Below are 23,727 nucleotides of genomic sequence, written 5' to 3' on the forward strand. Positions count from 1 at the left end.
CTACCACCGCAGCGTCGTCAGTTTGGTGAGAAAACTCAAGTTGTTCCTGTCGCAGACCAGCTGTAAGGACAAGCATCTGAAAAACTTAAGAGATCTCAGTAAACTTATGATAACCTTTCCTGAAGGGGAGAGGTGTGTGTTTATGTGGGGGGGAAATCCTAGATTTTTCTCCCTCACGATAACAACTTAAGCTGAACAGGGATAATTCTGCTCACTCAAATGGTAACTGTGCTCAGTCTAATGCTGGGTACTTAAACTCCCTTTTTTTTTTTCTAGTCATTCTTCTGACCAACAATTTGTGTAAATAAGAATGAAAAGCTAAAAACCAAGCAGTACCCTGCATTTAACACATTTGGCAAACTGCTGCTTTACGTAACTGAACATAGATGCACACAGGAACACAGTCTAATAAACAATTTCAATGTTTATTTGAAAAATGTTAACAGTACAAATCGGCACGGGCAGACTGGGCCTACTCAGCAATAGTAAGCCAGTACTTTCCTAGAGTTTTGTAGAATTTTCTTTTTTCCTTTTGAGGCTTCACATAGTACGGCTGTCACCCATACGAAAAGCACGTTGTTTACAAGTGCTCACGATTTTTAGGAGTGGAAGGGGCCACAGAAGTGTAAAGTGCTTGAAATATAAATCTGCCTTTTTAATTTGTGTTTTGCATATATAAAATGTCAAATTGCTTGAGCAACACGAATGTTTGGTGGCGATATTTTCCTTGCAAGGCACACTCAACCCTAAGAGACGTGGAAACCAGGCTGGGCAGCTCTGTTTAGGCTTGCAGGCACGGCTGATGTTTGCGATACTCCTTCGTCCTTTTCTGAAGAATGCTATCTGGAGACTTCAGGACACCCTGAATTTCATCACCTCCCTGTTCAGGATAGCTGACCTGGCTTATCTATGGGCGCGAAGGCAGCCAGCATCCTGTCCGAGGTGTGGAAAAGTGACTTCACAGAAGTTAAAACCAATGGTCGCCCTCAGGGTGGAAAGCTGCTTTATTTTGAAGCTTCTGCAAAGGCTGCATGTTCGTGTTGACGCAGAGGCACGGGGAAGTCAGCTTTGGGCCTCGGCCTGAGTGTCCCTTTACCAATTCATCAATTGACTTAGTTTTCTTAGTAGGAAACAAACAAGGTATTAAGATCAAGTGCCAAATTTGAGGTCAACTAAAAATTTGTTTTTAAAAAACAGGAACTCCAAAATAAACACAGCATTAAGTACATGCTTTCTCATCTAAATTATTTTTCCTGTCTGGAAGATCTGAAGGCAAGCTGATGGTAATCACAGGTACAAAGCTGACTTGATCCAGGAGAAGGATGCCTCTGAAAGGTAAGATTACCTGCCATTAGAAAAAAATATACAAAACAATTCTGTTTTCTAAAAATTAGGTTTATTCTTAAACTTCCCAAACTTAGTTTAAATCAATGCATCAAGTGAGTAGTACCCACATAATACCTCTTTTGTGATGCTAGAATGAAAACTTGATGGAAAACTGGTTCCAAAAATGTACTAGCAGTGGTTTCAGAGGGCTCCCTTCACCCGGTTTCTGCATCTGAATTATCAGCAGCGTAGGCTCTACGTGCTCAACTTCATAGTAGCCTAAAGTTGAAGGCTACTTTGTCTGCTGTCAGGAGCTGCTTTGTCAGTCTCCTGCACCTGACTCTCTAAGACAAGCTAAAGCCTCTAGTTTTATCAGTTTTACAATTGAATTAAACAAATTGAACTTTTACCACATTTTATAGGACCACTTTATACAGGTAGCAAGAAAATTACTGTTTGGTTTTTGGTTTGGTTTTGGTTTGGGTTTGTGGTTTTGGTTTGTTTTTTTAAGGGGGGGGGCGTGGAGGGGAGGAAGACTATCTTTCCAGTGTTAACAATTTCTTGAAATGCTCTGACAAGTCCTGCACGGGCCCCACGTTCTTCAATTGGAAGAGAAGTTACTGCAGGCTGGTTTCTCTGCTCTGTACTGACCTCTGCCATGGACAGCCCATCAGACACTTTGCTGAACAGTTTATGGGGATTACAATTTTTTTTCCTAGTGCTACTTTAGTTCAAAGTGTCACATGTGGCAGCACTAAGCTACTTACTGCTGGAGGGGGGGGATGTAAAAAGTATTTCTTTTACTTTTTCTGCTCTAACAAGTTAGTCACAAGAAGTACTCTAGTCTGACAGCACACTTTGTGAAACGTCAGGGGGAAGCAGTCTCTCTTGTCACTGCAGTTTCCAACCTTCCTGATTTTCCAGCTCTCCGTTTCCTAGCTCTGTTGGAAGGACGAAGGCCACTGGTACCCCTGTGTGGATACACAAATTAACTGCACTCTGGGCCTTTCAGAAGCACAGCTGGTCTGTTGTATCTGAAGTCACCAGCTGTGCCTGTAGGTGATGAAGTGACTGTCAGTCACTTGTCCTGAAAGAACGTACGGTTCCAAGGGTTAAGTCTTCTAGACCTGACTTGGGTTGCTTTAATATGTACACACTTGCCCATTCCAGCACTAAATCTATCCTGATTTCTTAGCTTGCTTCTCTGAAAAGCACTAGCGTTGTTGGTGACACACCAATGGAGAGAATAAAGCCATCTGCAGTCAATCAACTTTACTTATGATCTTTTGCCATCAGTGCCAGCACCCATTGCTATGGCTTGTAAGCTGCCTATAGAGGTAGCTCCACTTGCACAATTCCCGCATCAATTTGCAAAGCCAAATTTGAGGCCTTTCATAACTACTGTAACAACTCCAACACAGTAGAAGTGTTAAAAAACTTAAAGTTGTTGGAATTGTTTAGCTCTAGCTTCTACCCTCCTCTCTTCATCATCAAGAACAGGCTGGATGGGGCTTTGAGCAACCTGATCTAGTGGGAAGTGCTCCAGCCCATGGCAGGGGGGTTGGACCCCAATGATCTTTAAGGTCCCTTCCAACTCTAACCATTCTATGATTCTCTTGGAGCTATGTTAATGGTGTCTCACAATGTAGTCCTTAGAAGGCTTAATACAAATTTGGCAGTATGACAGCCAAGCTAAAGACGCTTCCCATGAAAGATCTGCCCTTGTTCCTCTGAAATGCCTGTGTTGACACACAATGTCATCACCTGTGTGACAACGGTCACTTGGAATGGAAAGTTACCAGCAGCCTTTTCCCTGGATTGTTTCCATCATCTTCCTACAGAATGGGGCTGCTTCTTCATAGATTTTAGTTAATGTTTTGCCTTAGAGAAAAAAAAATAGCAAAATTTACTTACTTGTTTTCACAGGAAGGAAAAATCACCTTTAAGACTTTGAGAATAAGAGCTGCTCCAACAATTCCAACTACAATGACTTCCATGAAACTGAAGAAGATGGGTAAAGATCGAAACCAGAATCTGCACAACCCTTTTCTCAAGTCTTCTACCCACTGGCACATCACCTACAACCAAACAGGTAAAAATAAAAAGACAGGTTGCAAAACATAACAAGTGTGATTTTTTTTTTTTTTTTTTTTTTTTTTTAGCTATTGGTGAATCATATTTCATGGTGATATTTTTACATTTATGTATGCTTAAACATACAGAAAAGCAGGATGGAATAATTGGTGACTCAGACCTCTTTCTTTTTACCAAGTCTGGAACAGGGTGAAGGTTTAGTTCTCTGCTTGTCCTGGCAGAGTTCCCTGAAAGGAAAGGCACTTTGGAAACTAAAGGACACTTGAGCAAAGGAGGTGAAGGATGAGCCATTAGGCCTAGGCAGAGAGAAGCTACGACACCATGGCAGTGCACAGCAGTGAAAGGGTTACTGACAGCCCAGGAGAGGGGTAGCACCTTCTCTAGCCTGTCTAACTTTCAGCCTACTATTTTGGCCCTCCTGCCTCAGCAGTGGGTTATAAACCCTTGCTTTAGGCCATAGAGGAAGCTGTCAAGCCCATCCCTACCTAATCTGGAACTGAAACTTCTCAAGCAGTTACTGACGTTTTTACGGCAAGTGAGACCAACGGCCCATCTTCCAGAGGGGTAAGCACTTGCCTCTGAGCTAGTTTAAAGCTAAACAAAATTTGAACTTATTATAAATGTTTTGCTTGGTATAATGTAAATATCACAACTCGCTGCTGTTAAGTATCTGTGAAGTCAGAACGTTGCAGGATTTAGAAACCCATTTGATTCCTACTGGAGTCAAGAAAAAACCCCAAACAACATCTCACTGCTAGGGGTAATTTAGGAAGGGGCTTTTTTTAGGTTTCCTAGAGTATGCCTGTAAATGTCTGTTCTTCTTAGTGGTTGGCTGTGGGGATTTCTTAGACTTCTGTGGAAGTCAGTTACTGTCAGGTACCTCACACAACACAAAATCCTGGCCTCTGTTAACAAACAGGAAGCAGCAAAACAGCAGACTGAGAAGTCAATACTAGGTTACGTAGGAATGGCAGTTCTCCCAGAAATGAGTTACTACATATCATGTTGCCTTTTTTTTTTTTTCCTTCAAATTAACAGTAAAAGACCAAAGACAAAAGTCTAGGAATGTTATATACCTTCTTACCATCTTTAAATGGATGTTGTGCTTGGTCTTTGCATGAGGAGAACCCGCTACCTAAATCCTAACAATGCTGGGTTTGTTTGGTTTGTTCTGTAAACATCCACAAAGGAGGGAAACATAATATTTGTATGTGTTTCTGTAGACAGGACTAAAAATGGGGAGGGAAGTCTATTCCCTCAAACTGTAATACTGAATTACATTCAGCTCTATCAGCAGCGTGTTACTGCAACTCTTCCTCTTAAAATGTCACCTAGCTCTATGCATTTCATCTCCGGGGAAACAGGGAAAGAGACAGAGGGGGGGAACAAAATACTTCTCTTTTAGACCAGTCTCTAAAGGTAATACACTAATAATTAAAAAAACCCAAACAGAGAAACAACAAAACTACCTTATAAGAAGATGGAGGCTCTATCCTAAGAGGGGTCTCTGGTAACTTTCCAGGTAATGTCTCTTCGTCTACTGTAGTTTCTGCTTGCCGGATGAGGTACTGACTGGTAGTTTGCAGTGGATCTTGAATATCTGAAGAAGAAAAGATAGATTTAGTGGGGGGCTTCCTTTTTATTTAAGTCACTATTCAGGAAAACAAAGATATGCCACATTTCTATACTTCTGGTACAGTTCTCACATGTTTACAGCAAGAAGACAGAAGGGCTGACTTTTATTTGTGTAATGAACTTGCTAAGAAGCAGAGGCAGCATTGCAGTGCAGCCTTTAACTGTGCCCTGAGCTGTGAATTTCAGCTGTTGCCGGATCAAAAGGTGACTAACTAGATCAAAATATTCATCTCCTATGCAATCCTTGAGAGTTTTTGATTAAACAAAACTGAAATCAGATTAAGGCATCAAATAACATCTCTTGCTTTTAAGTTAATTCAAGTTTAATGACATCAAACTATTCTTTGGTTTGGAAGTGACCCAGACAGGTATTTCCTCTCCAGTTTTCTCTTTCAGTCTCAGGAAAAAGGGGGAGCTCTAGAGAAGCTTCCATGATAGCACAGATTGAAATTTATTCCTGTGAGATGTCTGGGTTGCAGATTTACAAGTACCAAGTACTTCAAAGGAGAACAGATTTGAAACCAAACAAGATACCTAGAATGTAGAAGAGTTGAACTTAGGTGTTCAAAAAAAAAAAAAACAACAAAAACCAAACCAGATAAAACAAAACACATCCCTGTTAATGAAGAAACTGTTTTATTACGTAAAACACAGGAATGATGACATTCTTTCACCTTTGTAAAGCAGTGCATCAACTATGGCTAAAAATACTGTGTAAGATCAGCTGAGAGAGATACCTTTTCCTGAGAGGTTGGGAAGTGTAAATAACATGTCATTGTCCCTCGGGATGGAATACAGCATGCTCTCTTTCAAAGGGACAGTGTAGTTTGAATGTCTAAGTACTCTCAGGTCCTTTACTAAAATATCTATTTCTGTTACTTCTTCCTGCTGAACCTACAAGAGAAGCAAACATGTTGATATTACTGAGTTCAAAGTAGGAGCGAGGGAGGCTGGCAGAGAAAACCAATACATCACAGAGAACTCTAAGCCATTGACATTTAGACATAAGGATGTTACAACATGAATTAGTATTCTTTGCTTTTACTTACCACACATCTATAGACTATACATTAGAAAACATGCTGAACAGACTGAGTCCCTCTCTCACTGCAAAAGCACATGGTAGCCACTCCATGGGCTTTTAACCAAGTCCTACATAGCTCATTACAATCCTCCTTCAGGGAGGCATTTTAGGGCATGTACGTAGTGAAAAGGCACTTGCAAACATTGAAAGCATTGCTGAGGCAAGACTGACACCTCTGCTTCTACAGTAACGTTGCTTTTTTTCAACAACTGAAAGAATAGTTTTCTTCCTCCTCTTCCAGTGATGCGCTGGACCCTTTCATTTAATAATCACTGCAGGCATCGCTTATGTAGAACACATTCAGCATAACTCCTATTAACTTCAATAACCGCACTGCGAGGCCAAGAACTGACTGGAATCCACAGCATTTGTGACCATAATTATACCTGCTATATATAGAAATATAACTACAAAAGAGGAATGCAGCATGTGATAGTTTCACTCGTGCTGTCAGAGCCACAGCCCAACCAACGGGTCTCCTTTTGCTTCAAAGATGCACAGAACAATGCAGTGAAATAGATGCTCATTACTGTCAGCTGGTAACTAATGAGAAAGATTGAAAGCTTTTTGACTTCAAGGAGCAATTAAGGAAACAGCATTAGATTCCCGGTTGTTCTTTCCGGGTCCCTATGAAAATGTGAAATGCGTTGGGATGTCTAGTTTGAGATCTGACATACATCAGTACTGCTGGGTAACAACTGAACCAAACCAGGAGGTATTGGCCTACTAACAGTGGAATAAACACCTCACCAGGAAAGCTTCAAACCTCTCAGTGGGATTTTTCATTAACAGAGTAAAATCTTGACATGATGCAGATCCCTGCAGAAAATACTACATGCTGAGCATGCAGTTAATTAAGAATCAATGGTATTATCATCATTCGCCTTTAAAAAAAAAAATCAAGGCGTCAGAACATAAGGCAGCTTCAAAAGAGCCTGGCTACATGTAAGATGCAGGCACGTACTGAAACAAAAAACTGACACTTTTGCTGACTTCAGCAGCTGTATCTTCTCTCCAGAACCTCTCTGGTTGGCAAAATAACTTTACCTTGTAGGTGATTTTGAGAACTCGGTTCTGCACATTTCAATCTCGGCTAGAATTGTAACCCCTCATTTTCACTGGTATTTATGCAAATACTGTTAGAATTTGGTGAGTTTTTTCCTGTTCATCTCAAAATCCATGTTCGTATTATATATGAATTCATTATCTTACACGCAAAATATTCTAAGGCTAAGCTCTTAGGAGCGTGGGCTTTTGCAACAAGCTCGCCTGCTGTAAGAGTTTGCTGCTGCAAGCTGTTCCCCATGCTACAAGCTTGAAGCACTTTCTTAGCTTGGAATAAATGATGGGAAAAGCCTCAGGACAAGCCCATGCCCTTTTTATTAATTTTGTACATTATTTTGTAAACGCAGTATTGCCTGTGAGTCTGACTTTGCTTTCATAAATGAATGTGTTGAAAGAGCATGTGACAGTTAATGATATCTAAGAAGCTTAAGTGAAAGTCATCCAACACTAATTATTAAAAGAAGAATAGAAGCATTAAAACTTGAAGCCTGTTCGTGAAGCGTTCCTGCTATTTATACAGGCAACTGAGGTTGGTATTGTCTCCCTCAGTACTGTGCTAGCTAAGCATTAGATTATATACTTTGTGATCTAACCACCAGCGAGATACACGTAAACCTTTTAATCCTTGGTAACTACTTGCCTCTCCTAAATTAAAACCAAGCAGAGCATTGGGTTGTTGTTTTTTTTTTTTCTTTACCTGTTTTCCATCAATTTCTGTCACTTCTTCCTGAATGACAATCAGCTGCAAATCAGAGCTGGATGCCAAAGGCCACTCGTGAACCATGATGCGAACACTGACGGTTCCCAGGCGCTGCTGATCTGGTAAGTTCTCCAAGTTTCCGTTCTCCACTGTTAACACACAATGTGACAATTTTCAAAGAGAAACGACCCCAGCCAGAAAGCAGCGTACAACCATGGGGCAAACAGTCGCACCTCTGACACAGAAGCCCTTGCACACGTAGCATCTGAGTGGAAGAGTCATCACAACTACAGAGGACCTCCAGCATCAAACCAGAGGTGCCTGAACAGTGGTACAGAAGTCTGTACGATGCTAATGTCCTTAACACTTCCAGCCACTGCTATTATAAGCAGCAGTGATCTGGGCAACAGGTAAAACGGATGCCATGATTTTTTAGCGCTATATCACCAACTCAAACTCAGAGCAGGTCTCGTGATACTACACAGCAGACGACAGCAGCGCTGCGTGATCCCCAGACTGAGGGAGCTTGCAAACAGCACTGCATCCCTGCCTTCGAGGTTTGCACGTCAGCACTCTTTGGCTTCGCTATTGGTGCATTCTTATTGTTGTTGTCCAAAGGAGCTCCTAAGAGTAATGCTACAGCCCAGCCAGCCACCTGTGTAAACATCTTGATTCCCCTTCCTCTCAATACAGAAACAAATATTCTCTTTTCCAGGCACGCTGCATGCACTACTCAAGTTGAGTGTCAGTTCCCTCCTATGTGTTTTCTCTGCCTCCCCCCCCGTTTTCATATGTGACTGTGATGCCTCAAACTCTCTTCCTACCCAAAAGCTTTCAGCTATTTCAACAACCTCATATTCCACAAGCACACAGAGAGATGCCTTTGCACCCTCAGTGGTTTTTCATAGCGTTAGTATCCTTTTCCCAGCTACTGTGCCTCTACCACAGATGGGGGCATGCTAGTACTGAAGTGCTGGAGGAGTGGAGGTGACAGATCTCTCCAGCATGCAGGACAGCAAGGTGCATGATCTGAGACTGAACTGGCCCCTGTTTCTAACCCACTAGTGCTATGTCACTTGCAGTGCTGAGCCTAAGAGGCAACATGGGACAATTTAGCAGTATCTTCCATTGCAAAAAAAGTGGCAGAAGGAGAGAAAGAGATTAGAAAGGTTCCCTATAGGTGTGAGCCGGAGCACTAACCTGGTTGTGAATGTCTTCTGACTTACAGCAGCAAGCATACGTTAAAGGACCAAAGCCTGAAAGAGGCCAAGCAGCTGAAAGCTCCCTGTGGTCCCAGCCTTTCATGTGTCAGGCTGCTCAGTCCCCACTGTATTCAACAGGGATGAGACACTCCAAAATTGACATCTGTGGGAACCGCAAGTGGGGATACAGGTCCCAGGCACAATCTGACAACAGTGTGAAGATAATACCATCCAGGAGACTTTGTCTCTATGCTAATATTCAAGAATATTTGGCTCAAGTTTGTTTTTTACATACATTCATGAGTATCTTTCCCCTCTGTTAACAGGTAACAAGTATCTCAATATTCCTTTAGCTTTTTACAAAAGTTACCTGAATTTATCATCAAGGATGTAGTGAGTAAATAGTATAAACATTAGTTTACAGATAACAGAGAGAGGTACTGTGCTGAGGACTCAGACCCAAACACAGAGACAGAGAGTTCCGTTTTCCTCACTCCCAGGTCAAACCAGTATTTTTCTCACTGTTTCAGATTCACATTCATAACTGTAGTCACTGCAAGCTATATAACTACGATTTCAAAAATTAATAGGAACTACAGTGCAGTGCTCAGTATCTCTCAATTGTTCCATAAAACCATATCTGTTTTTCTGGAGTCAATAATCTAGCAGGAAAAAGACACTTCACCATGTTTTTCTACCCTAGGATAGGAAAAATAGAAGCAATAGGAACATAATTGCCCCAGAAAGAGAAATGAATTACTGCTCTCCCTCTCCAGAAAAGAAATAGTGTCAAATTAATAATTGATTATGCTTGGGGAGGAAAAGTTCAAGAAACAAGGTCATGGCTCAGAGAAGCAATTTAGAGAAAGCATTAGTACTTTCTAAGTAAATGCCTGATTGTAAGGAGAGCATGACCTCAGAAACCAATCTGGAGACTGACTGCACCTGATCCATCAAGAGATCATTCTGAATACAACAGAAGCTTAAGCCAAATGAGCATAATGGCCCTTGTTTACTTAATTATACAGTATGCTCTGTGTATCTCAAAAAAAAAAAATCACAGTACTTTCTGGTCTTTTACAAAAGGTGTAGCATCGAATCAGTGGAAAAAAGAGCAGTTTCAAGATAATTTGAAGTCATTAACCATTGCAGGACAGAAGCAAAACCACGGTATTTTTGCTATAATATCCGATCCAGCAGAAACTTGTTTGTCCAATAGAAACAAAAATGAGACAATTAAAAGATCTTCCTAACAATAATTCATACTTTTGTTATTGAATCTCATTTTGGATGTCTGCCAGCCAACCCAGGGACACAGCCATGAGCAGGGTGGAGTCGCATCCTTCTGTTTACATTGTCTAGCTTGTCATGCAGAACATTCTTTTGGAAAGATAGGCGAGAGTCTGGATTTCAGATTAGACCATTTACATAAAAGCATGCGAATGCGACTTGAGAACAAGGCAGTAAGATTTGTTTTCCCACCCGTTTTAGTAGCACAATTATCCTACCTTGGGAAATGATTTGCTTCGACAATGCTCAGGTTTGCAGAGTGTGAGAACGTGCAATCATTTCAACTTTGGATACTAGATAACAGGGAAGCCAAATACCCCGGGGGGGAAAGAGAATACTCACATATTACTGTTTGACATGTTACGTGGGCAACCCCGCTCTTCATAGGAAAATCATTCAGATATACCTGTCCATTAGCATAGCTGATATTAAAAACAACCTGAAAGACAGACAGACAGACAGAATGAGTGCGTGGTTCCTGGCCCTTTGCGACAATTCTGCTCTCAGAGGGACACACTCCACGCTGACTGATGTCAGACAAAACAATATATTTGCATCTACATGCAGACTTTTTTTCTCTGCATATTAATTCATTGAATAAATAGAAAAACCGGACAAACCTGTCCTTTGTGAAATTCTCCACTGGATTTCAGCATCACGACATCGACTCTGACCGTTTCCTGGAAAACGAGAGGGAGAAGAGATGTGAGTTTCTGAGGAAGTGCATTAAGCCGCTGCAGGCCACAGGCAGCTTTCACACACCGTCCTGATGGAACGACAACGTGCAGACAGACCCCAGAGCACAGTCCCAGGCTACCCAGCAGACAGAAGAGGAACACGCTTAACCTGTTCAATGTAAGGGTTGGGTTTTTTTCCCCTCTTTTTAATAAAGAGGATTGATGAAAAAGAACAATTGCATCCCCTTGTGCATAAAGGTTTGGGTTTGTTTGTTTTTTTTTAAATAACGTAAAATAATAATCAAGTCTCAGAACTTGTTTCACATGGACACAATGGAAAAGAAGTCTCTGGTATTAGCTGAAAAATAATAGACAACACAAGGTAAAAATCAGACTCTCTGTAAGTGTTTTTTTAAGTGCTCCACTTAGTCTTCAAGGTGAAGTATAATTTAATACATATTAGCCTCTACTAAAGAACACACAGTTTTTGCCAGTGTCAGCAGTAATCCTATTTCTTTTCTTTGGTTATCATTCCCAAGTTATGCCACACAGGATACTCCAAACTCACAGCCAATAGGGCTTTACTTCTTTCAAAACGCTAATTGCTGTAATTTATTGACTCACTCATTCTGTCATCTCCTTTCACCCTTGTAATTTCAGGAGCTCTTTTGCAGATGGGACCTTAAATCTCCCAGGCCTGGCCCTGACAAAACCTACATACAAAAGCCAAACCTCTTTGGACATAGCCAAAAGTAATGATTGCCCCACTGCTTTCCTGAGTCCCCTCTTCAAAAATAATGTTAAGCTCCCCATTTGCCTTTTGGGAGCCTTAAATGGTTCTAATCAGTTTCATTTTCCTCTGGAAAGCTTCTCCACACCTTCAGCATCTTCTTTAGCTCTGTGTTTGAGTCATGGTTTCACAACTAACAGCTAAGAAGTGAGTCATGTTTCAATAAAAAGTTGGAACTTGCTCAGAATTTAAAATAAATAAATAAAAATTTAAATACATAAAAAGGATTTTTGTTTGGGATTTTTATAAAACACTAAATTTTTGGCCAGGAAATACTTGACATGTACATTACCTAGCATAATATAGTCCCAATTCATGAACAGAGAGCTTCTGAAGTGTGTCGTTGATGCTTTAGGTGCATTTGTCAAATCAGTAGGAAAACTCTCTGGCCCCTGAGACCAAAGAGAAACCTCTTTCTCGATGCTCCTTCTAGGAAACAGGTGTTTATACTGACTTTTCTTCAAAACTTAAATCCCAGCTATCAAAGTAAATGAAAATTACCAATTTAGTTAGAGAACTGGAAGCCTATAACTGAAAATATAAACCAAATTAATAATATAATCATAGGACATAATCTATTCAGTCATCCTGTAATTTCCTCAAAATTTCTTACTTTCTTCTCTGCCAAACTTTTAGCTCTATCATTCAGAGCTGTACACCCTCACGCCTTTTACACCCTCAAAGTGTTTAACAGATTACCAAAACTTTGTGTCATTACTTCCTGGGTTTTTCTGTTTTCTGGGAATTCAAAGGGCGTGAAAAAAATGGATTTTCCAGGCAATCTTAACAGTCCTCCAGTTTTTAAGCCTCAAATGAAATTTGAGTATTTTTACGCAGCAAATATTTTGCAATCTTTTTTCAACATCTACAAAGTGACTCACTGAGATTACAAGAAAAAGGAAATGACTGATAGCCTCTAACTGCTGGAAAAAAGGAAAATCCCCCCCCTACATCTTTTTTTGTTTAAATCAAATGCTTTATTTGAAAGAGGAGGGCATGGGGCAAGACAGATACGCTCAACAATTGAGCATTAGATCTACAAAGTGAGTTATATACACAGTGATTAATTTTCTTCAAAACAGCATCAATTCGGTTGATGTAGTATCCACAAGCACTGTCATGAATTCTGGTACGTACTTCAAACTCGCACGTGAAGAGCATATTACATGTTCAAGGAATGAAGTATTTCAGTGGACCACTGCCATGCTGTTAAAGTTACAGAAAATAGATCCTAGCTTGCAGACAACTAAGACAGGTTGACCGCTGGCTGCTTCTGCCACTTGAAGTGTCGATCCCTCCCAGACGTCACCCTTCCCTCTCATTTATGCCAAGTCAGTGAGCCAATTTAGCTCATTAAATTGGCAGGACAACTTTCCCTTTTCTTGCCAGACTATTTTTCTCCAGCTGAAGAAGCAAGAAAGAGCCAAACAAGCACGAAAGATGCAAGAACACGGGTGGGAGGAGGGAGCCGGGCTATGTGTTCTGATGGCCACCAGCTGTTGGATCGGCTCTGCTGCACGGTGTGCCTGTCCTCACAGCGTCTCCTCAGGAGATGCCTGACCTCACCATCATCTCGGGAGACGGTGGTGTATCTCTTGAACAGCACAGGTTCATAAAGCTACTCAGTAACTAAGCTGATGTAGATACTCCACTACATCGGCTATACCATGACTTTTGCAATTTTGTGTTCATAAGCCACAGAGAACTCACATTCTTGCCATTCCCGTGACCAGTCTGTTCACATCCAGATCCAAAAAATTCTACTGATAATTTCCCATGTTCTGTACATCCATTCTCCCGAGTTGTCATATGTTCTTGTTTTGGCTCTTCACGAAGCAGACTCACAAGACTCGATGACAGTCTTGCTAAGAAACATTTCAACCAGATCTCAAAAGTTTTGGTGCTAAAAAATAATCAGTTTTCAATTGTTCTTGCTCCAAACATTCCTGAATTGATAAAGAAACATCAAGGACCAGAGGAAGACCAGCTTTTCCAGAGTCAGAGTCAACTATATCGATGTCATTCCTGACAGACTTATCCTTACAGCTCTACAGTGATGTCTAAAAATGTCACACTCTCCTCAACTATTTACTCTAGTACTCAGCTACCATTAACATTAAAAGTTTTCCTAATGTCTAAGCTGAAGTTTCCTTGTTGCAATTTATGAACAGGCAGTTTATTACTCTTCACAATGTCTTCCCATGGAACATAACAGTCCTCCAATTCAGTCTTCCTGTTAACGCCTCCAAGGAAGGGTTACCTGAGCTGGGAGCGAGTTCCTCACTGCTGTCTTCCCATGGCTTCCCACTGGTCCTTCCTGCAGTGCCGTACCCAAAACTCAATAGGTTCTGCTGTGGCCAACCTTCCTGACCCTACATACCCCACACCAAAATCTATATGATTTTGAACCACAAAAGATGCATGCCAAAGACAACAAAAAGCCAGGCAGGAAGGCTGGGGGCAAAAGGAAGGGACTATTACCATCCCAGCTGACCCACCTTCATCCACAGCAGGGAATGGGCAACGCACAGCATTCCCCCTGTGAACACAAACCGGCTTGGCACCCCCTTGACATCTGCTCATGAATAAATAAGTGCTTGAGAGCCATACATTGTTAACGCTTGCTAAACTGGGAGGAAAACAGACTGGGCAGGCCAACAGCTCTTGTACCACGCTTCCATGATGAAATGCCTGGCCTGCAAAGCCATACAGTGATAACTCAAATACCCATCCTTCCAATCGTAGGGGTGAAGACTCACAGACTTATGAAACATCCTTTAATTTCAGCAGAGAAAATACTTTGTTATGTTACTAATGAATTTTTGTGAACTTGGAACAGTAGAGATAAGCAGGTAGTGATCATTTTCCAATCCTTTCTCTTCTATCACGTGCTGCAACAGAAGCCAGGAGCGTTAACCGGGGCACTATAATCGCAGTAGTAGCAGAAGAGCAAGATGGGGAAAAGATGGCCCCAAAGAATCCAAAGCATCTGGTCTAAATTGAAAGGGAATATTAATTAATTCTCAAAGACTCCCCATGCCAGTGCCACACAAAGGTACAGAGAACATTTCACCTAAGATTAGCCTTTTATGAAAAATGCCGCACAAGACAGATCTAATCACATAGGAACTTCAAACTGATCCAATTACAGAATCAGGGGAAAACTACTTCCGTGGGCAGTGGGTACCTGACGGGGGGCACCGTAGAGTTTCTCCCAGTACAGGGCAACTGCTAAGTCCTACACAACTGCCTTAGTCATATAAACGCCATCGAGGCTCAGCCGCTAGCAGCCAACCCACTTAAAGCACAGCTGTTCTCTATTGAGGCTCTCCCAACAAGGCTCTGTCTGCTCCAGAAGGGCTGTGGGAAGCGGAGCGGGCAGCCCGAGGAACAGATGGCACGGTGCCTTGCGAGATTGCCAGCTGTACGGAGGCTTGGAAGGCAGACAATCCCCTCGCAGCGATTATGCAGGCAGGCACTATTGGGATATCCTGTTTGCGAGAGGAAAACGTAAAGTCCAATGAAGGCTGCCAAACAGATAAGAAATAGACAAAACTAGTAACTTTCTAAATCTGAAAAGAGATTATGCAAAAAAAGTGTTTGAACAGACACATAAAACCACCACCCAAACTCATACCATTTGAGTCCTGGGACGTACATGGACAACTGGCTCCAAATAGTGTAACTGCGTATTTGCAATCTGTGATCTGTGATTCTGTGCTGCTCAGAATTCTTTCACCAGACTCAAAACAGAGCTATGTTGTAGGATAAGTCTATGAGTCTTTACTGCAATCAGGCATAACTGAATTAAGAAATAATCGTGGTACAAGTTTGACTTGACAAGTATGCAGGACAATCATTAGCCCCTCACATTTTACAAAACTGTAGTACAAGATCTGCTCCGATAAGGTTTGGCATTATTAAACCGCCTGACAAGATTTGGGGTAAGATAATGAAATCCAGTATTTGTTTAAGTAAACCAGAACTGTCTTTATTAATATAAAAATCTAACATGTTTTCGCTTTACTTTTCTTTTCTGAACAAGCACACTTACATTCCTTCCTTGCCTTGAGATGATTCTTAGTGTAATATTGCTTATCTTTTCCTTTCCCCTACGTATGTTGCTAGAATTAATCGCCTTTGCTTTCTCACTATTAAATCAACTCATCCTATGAATATTTTATCAAGAGTTTTAAAGGTGAATACTTAGTCTCACATCACCGAGGCACGGTTGCATCATACTGCTTTAATCAAATACACACAGAAAGATGATGTCAGATCTTTCAAGCATAAAGTTCAGAACATGTGCCAGGCTGTTAATAGAGAAACGGGCATAAAGCAATGAAGGAAACATTTCAGCGTGCCACTATCGACAAGTTTCTTCAATTAAAATTCATTACACCCACTGCATATGCCCCCAAATGGTTGATGCAGTGAAGATTACTTTCTTCTGTTGTGAAATAATCCATCCACCATCCACACAGAGGTTTCTTGCAGCCAACAAATAATCTGAAAACAATGTTTTTCAGGCAACTAAACTGAAAAAAAAAAAAAAAAAAAAAAGTGGTAGGCAAGTATGCCATTCAGAAAGAACACTGCTAAACTACATTATCCAGAGGCAAACAGAGTAAGCAAACAATACAGCATTAGCATTCAGTCCACTGTGCTTTTAGCCAGTTCCTATCAGCACATTAAAAAAAAAATATTCCAAAACACAAAACCTAATTCTTGACCTTGCACCAGAAAAACAAGTTACTTGAATGCGAAGGTCAGTTCTCTTATTGCATCATTCCCTGCCTTCTTTTTTTTTTTCTTTTTAAACTTTGCCTAATATCAATCAGTCAATAATCCAGTTTTGCTCATTCAAATTTCAGGAAAAGAAATTAAAAATCAAAACACACATGCAAATGTTTAAAAAAAAAAAAAGTCCAGATTTCAAAACAGCTTATTTAAGAAATGACGAGTATTGCACAACAAGGGAGGCGTACACATTCCAGAGCTGAACAAAAGCTTTTCAGCCTTACGAAACGTTATTCCAGTGTTTCAAGGCTTTTTCCTCAGTCCTTCCTTACGGTTTCTGTAACGTCATGGCCATCAACTTGGAGGTAAGCTTCAATACTGTGTACAAGACCTACAAAATGTGAAGCGACCAGTTGTATGCTGCCAGTGGGCTCACAGAACTGTAGAGGGCACAGCCACATCCAGTCAAAGAAAAGCTGAACGTGTTGGTGCTGCCTGCTCCCAGCCAGCCTGCAGCCCCAAGCCATTCTGAGGAAAGACCACGATTATTCCGACCCCATCGCCCGCTGTCATTAAAGTTCGTGGCTTCTGCAGCCAACCTGACCGCGCAGTACTCCCGCTCTGCCTATTCCCGCTGCCCAGGCACTTCCATTGCTATCAGGCCACCACAAACCAGCTCGTGCTCAAAAACCAGCAATTCTTCTACTCGAAACGTTCTCAAGATGCATTGTTCCTTCTACGTCAAAAAATTATCCTGTATGGAGAAAAAGAAGTAGTGCAGGAGGAAATACGAGTTTTTACTTTAAGCTTGAGATTTAAAAAGAAAACATACTAAAGTAAAAAATGTATATGTTCCCTTTTTGACTCTTAAAAGAGCTTTTCTGCATATACTTAGGCCACCGCACCAGTATAAAGCTAAAAAAGTGCAGATTCTTCCAGCTAGCAGAACCTGAGCTGACAGACCAACTAAGAAGCATGGCACGAATGGACACACTCACCCCCACAAGCGGCAGAGCAATGCCGTGAGGCATTACATCCCAATTAACTAAGCCAAGCCCTGCTAGCGCCCTAGGACACACCTATTCTATTTCTGACCCCGAGCTGGCTTCCCCGGGATGGCTCTGGCAGCCCTGTGCCGCCCTCAGTCATGCTTTCAGATCCCAAGATAGCAGCCACAGATGATGTGCCCCCGCATCTGGTACAATTGCCAGCTGCGACAAACAACTTCAGTGCTATTAGGTTGAAGTTTTGGTGTGAAAGTGTGAGAGTTTCCGGGCGGGAAGCAAGCAAGAGCATCGGTCTATATTCCATCGTCACTCCATTTGTCTTTTTGGCAATCTTTCCCTTCTCGGAGGGGTAAGCAAAGAGGACTGAGGTCTCTCTGCTCTCTTTAGTGCACCTGACCTCAAGCACTCGTGCGCTCTTATAGGTGTCTGAAGACCTAGAACCCCATGTTGATATCGGAGCTAAGCAGATCTCTCTTCAAATGTTCGTACAGCGAAGCAGAAACCAGGAAGTAAGCCCAGGAATCCTGCTGTGCAACACAGGATGTGCCAGTGCGGGGCCTCCGTCAGGCTGTCTTGGAAAGGTTTTACTTAAATAAAAAAAAAAACAAAACAACACAACAACAACAAAACACCAAACCGTCTGGAGGAAAAAAATAAAGCCATAATAAATTTACTCCCATGACAGCAACTTCACATTGGCAAGACCAGTGAGTGCAAACCCAACACAGCTCTTCCCTCTTTGCGATGTCACGCTTTGGAGTTCACGATTGTAACAATTAGAGGATGTATTTAGTTGGTCATGGTTCAAGCACAAACAGAAGCACCCAGGTTCTCTTCTGCAGTTCCAGAGGTCAAAGCTCACTGGTACCACAGCACATCTTTTTATTCCCACTGAGAAGATCTCCTAAGGACCAGACAAAAAATTCCTTCCACCCTTTTAAAAAGCCACCAAATTTAACCTGAAACTAATCTTACCAAGATACAGCATAGGTACTGGAATGGAAAAACAGAGAGCACAATGCCCTGGAATACACCAATACATCAAAACCCTCTTCTTGGTTCCATTCGAGAGTACAGACATCACTAGGAGCAAACGTGGAGCTGAGGCACTGAACGACCAGGATGTGGGCAGACAAGCATAAAAATACAATATAAATACACTTACATTGCACAGGGGTAGCCTTCTCCCCCCCCCCTCAACCTGCCAGGTATTTATTTCAGCGTATCAAACCCTATATAAATGAATCATTGGGGGGGGGGGGGGAACACCGCACGTACCGAAACCGAGTTCGATGCGCAATTTTATCCCTTTGTACCGTTTTTGTAGATTTCAGACCGAAACGCACTTGAGCAGCGGGTCAAGCACCCCAAGCCGGGGGGGGGGGGGGGGGACAGACCCCAGGCTGACAAGCGCTATAGCCGGGACCCCCCCCTCACACCGCCCTCCCCTCACACCGGCCCCGCCGGCCCGCGGCCGGGCCCCTCGCGGCCGCCCCGCCGGCCCTGCGGCCCGGACAACCCGCCCCAGCGCCCCGGCGGGGTCCGGCTCCCCCGCCTCTGAGGGAAAGAGACGAGGAGAGGGACCGGCCCCGCCGCGCCCCGGCCCCGTCGGTACCTGTCCCAGCGGCGCGGCCGGGCCCAGCAGCGCGGCGGCCAGCAGCGGCGGCAGCAGCAGCAACAGCAGCTCTCGCCGACCCAACGCCGCCTCCATCTTGCGACCGGGGAATTAAAACAAAGTGAAACATCAACAAGCGGCGGCGGCGGCGGCGGCAGGGGCGGGGCCGGGAGGAAGCGGGGGAGGTGGCGGGAGGAGGCCGGGCCGGGCCGGGGAGCTCCGGGCGCTCTGCGGCAGGGGGCCGGCCTTCGGCAGCACGGCCCCCGGCAGGAGATCCCCGTTGAGGCGCTGCGGGGTAACGCTACCGTTAATAGGTGATTACGGCCTCTGGAAGCGCTTTGCATAATAAAGAGAGTGACCCGCATGGCTAATGTTAATAGTTACTGCGCTGTATGGAGCGGCCGAGGCGCGCTCCTCAAACCGAGCTGCCTCCGTGGCCTGAGGCCGCCGGCACCAAGGGCCACCTGGGCCCGGGTGGTGACACCAAAGGGGTTGTCAAACGTTGGAACTGGCTGCCCGGGGAAGTGGTGGAACCGCCATCCCTGGAGGCGTTTAAAAGACAGGCAGGCGTGGTGCTGGGGGACATGGTTTAGGGGTGGACTTGGCAGTGTCAGGCTGATGGTTGGACTCGGTGCTCTGAAAGGACCCTCCCAACCCAGATGATTCTATGATTCTATATGACATGGGCTGAGCTGGAAGTGCCCCAAGTCAGGAAACGCATCTTGAAAGCTAAAGGTGACAGCGTGCTCCAGGAGAGAGCAGAAAGAGCCATCAGGAAGGAAGAAAGCAGAAGATAAAGAGCTGGAGGTCTTCAGCGCAGAGAAGAGCAAATGGAGGAGAACTTCCTAGGGGCAGTCAAAACCATGGATGTTTCGGGCAAAGAGAAAGGAAACAACCTGGATCTCCAAGTCCTCGGTGGATATGAAGACAAAAAGTGCTTTATTTGCAACAGGAAAGATTGCGGTTATCTGTTAGATAAAACCTTTCTGATGGTAAGGGTGGCAAACACCTTAACAGCTTGTCCAGGGAGGTTTTAATATCAGCCAGGGCAGGGCAATAAATTAGCTGTCCCCTTGAAGCGATCTGTAGCCCGATTTTATATTGCTCCTTGACTCCCACGTGGTTGATAGCAAATATAAATCATAAAACCCACAGAAACTCAGTATTTTATATGCAGTTTGCATTCATGAGACACTGGTATAAACATCTGGCACAAGATACAGGACAGAGGAGAATGAGGCCTAAGAGAGTCGTATATTGTAAAGTGTATTTCATACATATTACATGAAAACCTAAAATATTTCATCACTAAATACATTTCTTATCAGTGGTTAGGACTATTTTAGAGATTAGAATAGATAAAGCTGAATAACTGAATTCTCCATAATCACACAAGTCAGTAAAGGAAGAAGGGAAGAAAAACTCTGACGTCTTAATTTCTACCACCTCTCTTTGTCATCACCTACTTTACCTAGTTTCTCTTAGACCTGTCCTTGAGCTATTTTTTTTTAAATCTGTTGTGTTTGGTAAACTAAGAAATAGGCGAAGAGTCTGTTCACTGCGTGGTCTCACAAGGCAGAAAGCTACGTGGTCAGTCAGCTCCCCAACAAGACATTTTGCTGAATCTCGTAAAGGGCACGTAAGAGTCTTGGGGGATACGACGGCAGCTACAAGAATGCAGCTCTTGTTGGTACTTGCAGTCATTTGCATGTGCTGGTGGGAGGAAGTTTAAATTACCTGAATTCCTAACTATGAGTTGCACTCTGTGCGTTAATCGGAGCGGGGGTTCCCTCCCAACAGGACTGGTCAACCCTAGATGAGCAAAAGCAAGCTGCGGTCATACAGTGGTTTGTGTATCAGATTCATGATTAAAACGTTTACAAAATGTACCAGAGGCATAATAATTAATGGTATCAGAGTATATAAAAATACAGGGAAGCAAGAATTTATAGATTCTGCAAAGTTCAGGCTGGGTTCCCATCTGACCTCGAGGAATTCAGTGTCTCACTGGAAAAGAACAGGAGCTGAATGCTTGTTCCTTTTTTGACCGTCTCCTTTTGCAAGTTTCCTGGTAAACTACCTATCACGTAATGCGTCCTTCCATTTCTGTTTTCCTTCCTTCTTTCCTTTTTCCCTTTTCTTCAGTCCTCTTTCTTCCCTTCTTTTTATTCTCCTGCAACTTAGTTAAAACTGCAAAAATCATGCGCTAATAATGCTTTCACCGTACTTCTCTTTTCCACAAATTTCAAAGCTTTTATCAGTCTCACAGCACAATAGATGTCGTAACGATTTTATTTAACACAGGTGGTAAAAATCCTAGCAATAACTAAATAAATAGCAATCTAGTTTCAGAAGTGATCTTGGGTGAGCCAGCATCTGCTCGGTGCTGGGACAGGCCGGGAGCATGAGAGGGCTTTCCCTTTTGGCCCAGACACACGCCTCCTACGCCTCTCTAGTCTACTGGTGAACGTGTCCTCACATTTATAACTATTTAAATGGGTAACGTTTTTTGAGTATTTTGTACCGAGACTGGCTCCTGCTCCAACTGCTGAGTGTGCCAGAAGTGCTGTGTTTCAGTGGGTTTATGCTGAAGTTTGAAGTGATGTTTCTGACTTCTTAAAGGGATTGTGGAAAGCCATTTTTGTCTTTGAACCTTCATTATAACCGTGAGCTATTAGAAGGCAGAAGGCAGTTAAGAATAAGGAAATTACTTCTTCATTTCTTTTATGACTAAAAAGAGTGATAAAAGCCTGACCTAAGTAAGTGGGATGCTTTCTTACTGAAGTGCAAAGTACAAGTTCTCGAAGCAGTAAGTAAATAGTTAAAACTTCAGTCAGCACACGCTTGCATAAAATTAATGTACTGTTTACATCCCTCTTAAAGTTTCAGAGTAATAAATGTAATGTGTGCTACAGTGCTTTCTTCTACCGATAACTGCCATACAGCGTGGCTTAAAAACCAGCATTCAGTTAATTCAGGATTGATGCACAGACTGGGAATGAGCTCACAAAACCAATACAGCCCTGCAAAATGCTTGATGGTAGCACAAACAGCTTTGAAAACTCACACACTGTGGAGGCAGAATACAGCTCCCTCCCGAGCAGATCCTGGTCCCAGGACCAGCCCGGTGTCTCCGGAACCATTGTGCAGCAGGGTAGGGATGAACAGAAAAGTGGGAGAATTCCCTGTTTGGCTCTTTATAAAGGTGCTGTTGTATAATGCGGTGATCTGATAGTACTTTTGCTGCTTCTTCAAGAGGAGATCCTGCTCTTACCAACCTCCATGCCAGCTGTTGTCCTGCCAGATGTGCATTCTCCCTCCCCACCTTTCCCTTCACTGGTTCCTTTTTACTGTATGGCAAGTCAGTTCCGGTCACTAACCTGGCAGAAAACAAATTCAGCACTAAAAAAATAAATTGTTTTCCAACAGATTAGTGACTTGAATCGACTCATTGTGGCGACAAGTACTGGAGCGTGATCCAGAAAGAGGTGAAGATGGTGCAGAGGTCCTTGCGCAGGGGAGCAGGGTCCCTTGCTGTGAATGTGACCAGGTTGGTTCAGCTGTAACACATAAGCCCAAGAAGATGCTTATGGCATCAACTGGAAGGGAATAATAGAAACATAGAATCATAGAATGGTTTGGGTTGGAAGGGACCTTAAAGATCATCGAGTTCCAGCCCCCCTGCCATGGGCAGGGACACCTCCACTAGAGCAGGTTGCTCAAAGCCCCATCCAGCCTGGCCTTAAACACTTCCAGGGATGGGGCATCCACAGCTTCCCTGGGCAACCTGTTCCAGTGCCTCACCACCCTCACAGGAAAGAATTTCTTCCTGATACCTAATCTAAATCTACTGTCTTTCAGTTTAAAACCATTCCCCCTTGTCCTAATAAAATAAAGAATAAAATTCTGCTCGCTTGTCTGTCCTTTCAGTGTCACCCACAGTGCTTACAGGCTGTGCTGTGACCGTGTACTCAAGGCAAATATTGGGGCTGTTAATCGCGTTATAATCCTCCAATTAATATCTATGAGGTAAAACTGGATTTCTTGGGACTATGTAGAATAAGCACACACACCCCTCAGTGAGCATCACGCTCACAGGCTGCACGATCAGCCTCAAAACGTGCACTTTGCCAGAGGAGGTTGCTCTTGGGGGGGGTGTGTGTGTCTCCATTTTCCCCCATCCCCTTCAGGAAGGGGTTCCTGGAAGCCGACCCCCGCAGCCTCCCGCCCTGTCCCCGCCGGAGGGGAGCGGCCTGGGGGTGCGGGGTTCGCACCCTGCACCGCCGGGGTGCCTGGCAGGGACTCCGGGGCAGCCCCTGGTCGCCCTCCGGCCCTCCCCACAGGATCCGGCCGCTTTCCCCACAGCCGCGGGCCACCCTCCAAGCCTTCCCCACAGGCCCCGTCCGCTTTCTCCGCAGTGCCCGGTCGCCCTCCCGCCCTACCCACAGGCCCTGGCCCTCCTCGGCGCCAGCTCCTCCTCCGCGCCGGCAGAGGGCGGCCGA

At 43.5% G+C, this 23,727-nt stretch overlaps 1 protein-coding gene across 1 annotated transcript; it reads right to left on the reverse strand.

The window, feature by feature from the left end:
• Positions 1-407: 407 nt before the first annotated feature.
• GINM1 (glycosylated integral membrane protein 1) lies at positions 408-19,353 on the reverse strand. Its single transcript, XM_074168824.1, has 8 exons — positions 19,226-19,353; positions 11,017-11,076; positions 10,739-10,835; positions 7,902-8,053; positions 5,793-5,949; positions 4,890-5,020; positions 3,241-3,404; positions 408-1,328 (listed from the first exon to the last, which is right to left on the reverse strand). Exons 1-8 carry the CDS (start codon positions 19,319-19,321, stop codon positions 1,220-1,222), a joined length of 966 nt encoding a protein of 321 aa, XP_074024925.1. The 5' UTR covers positions 19,322-19,353; the 3' UTR covers positions 408-1,219.
• Positions 19,354-23,727: the final 4,374 nt, after the last annotated feature.

This window comes from Numenius arquata, chromosome 2, assembly GCF_964106895.1.
Source record: "Numenius arquata chromosome 2, bNumArq3.hap1.1, whole genome shotgun sequence".
In the NCBI taxonomy this organism is placed as follows: Eukaryota; Metazoa; Chordata; class Aves; order Charadriiformes; family Scolopacidae; genus Numenius; species Numenius arquata.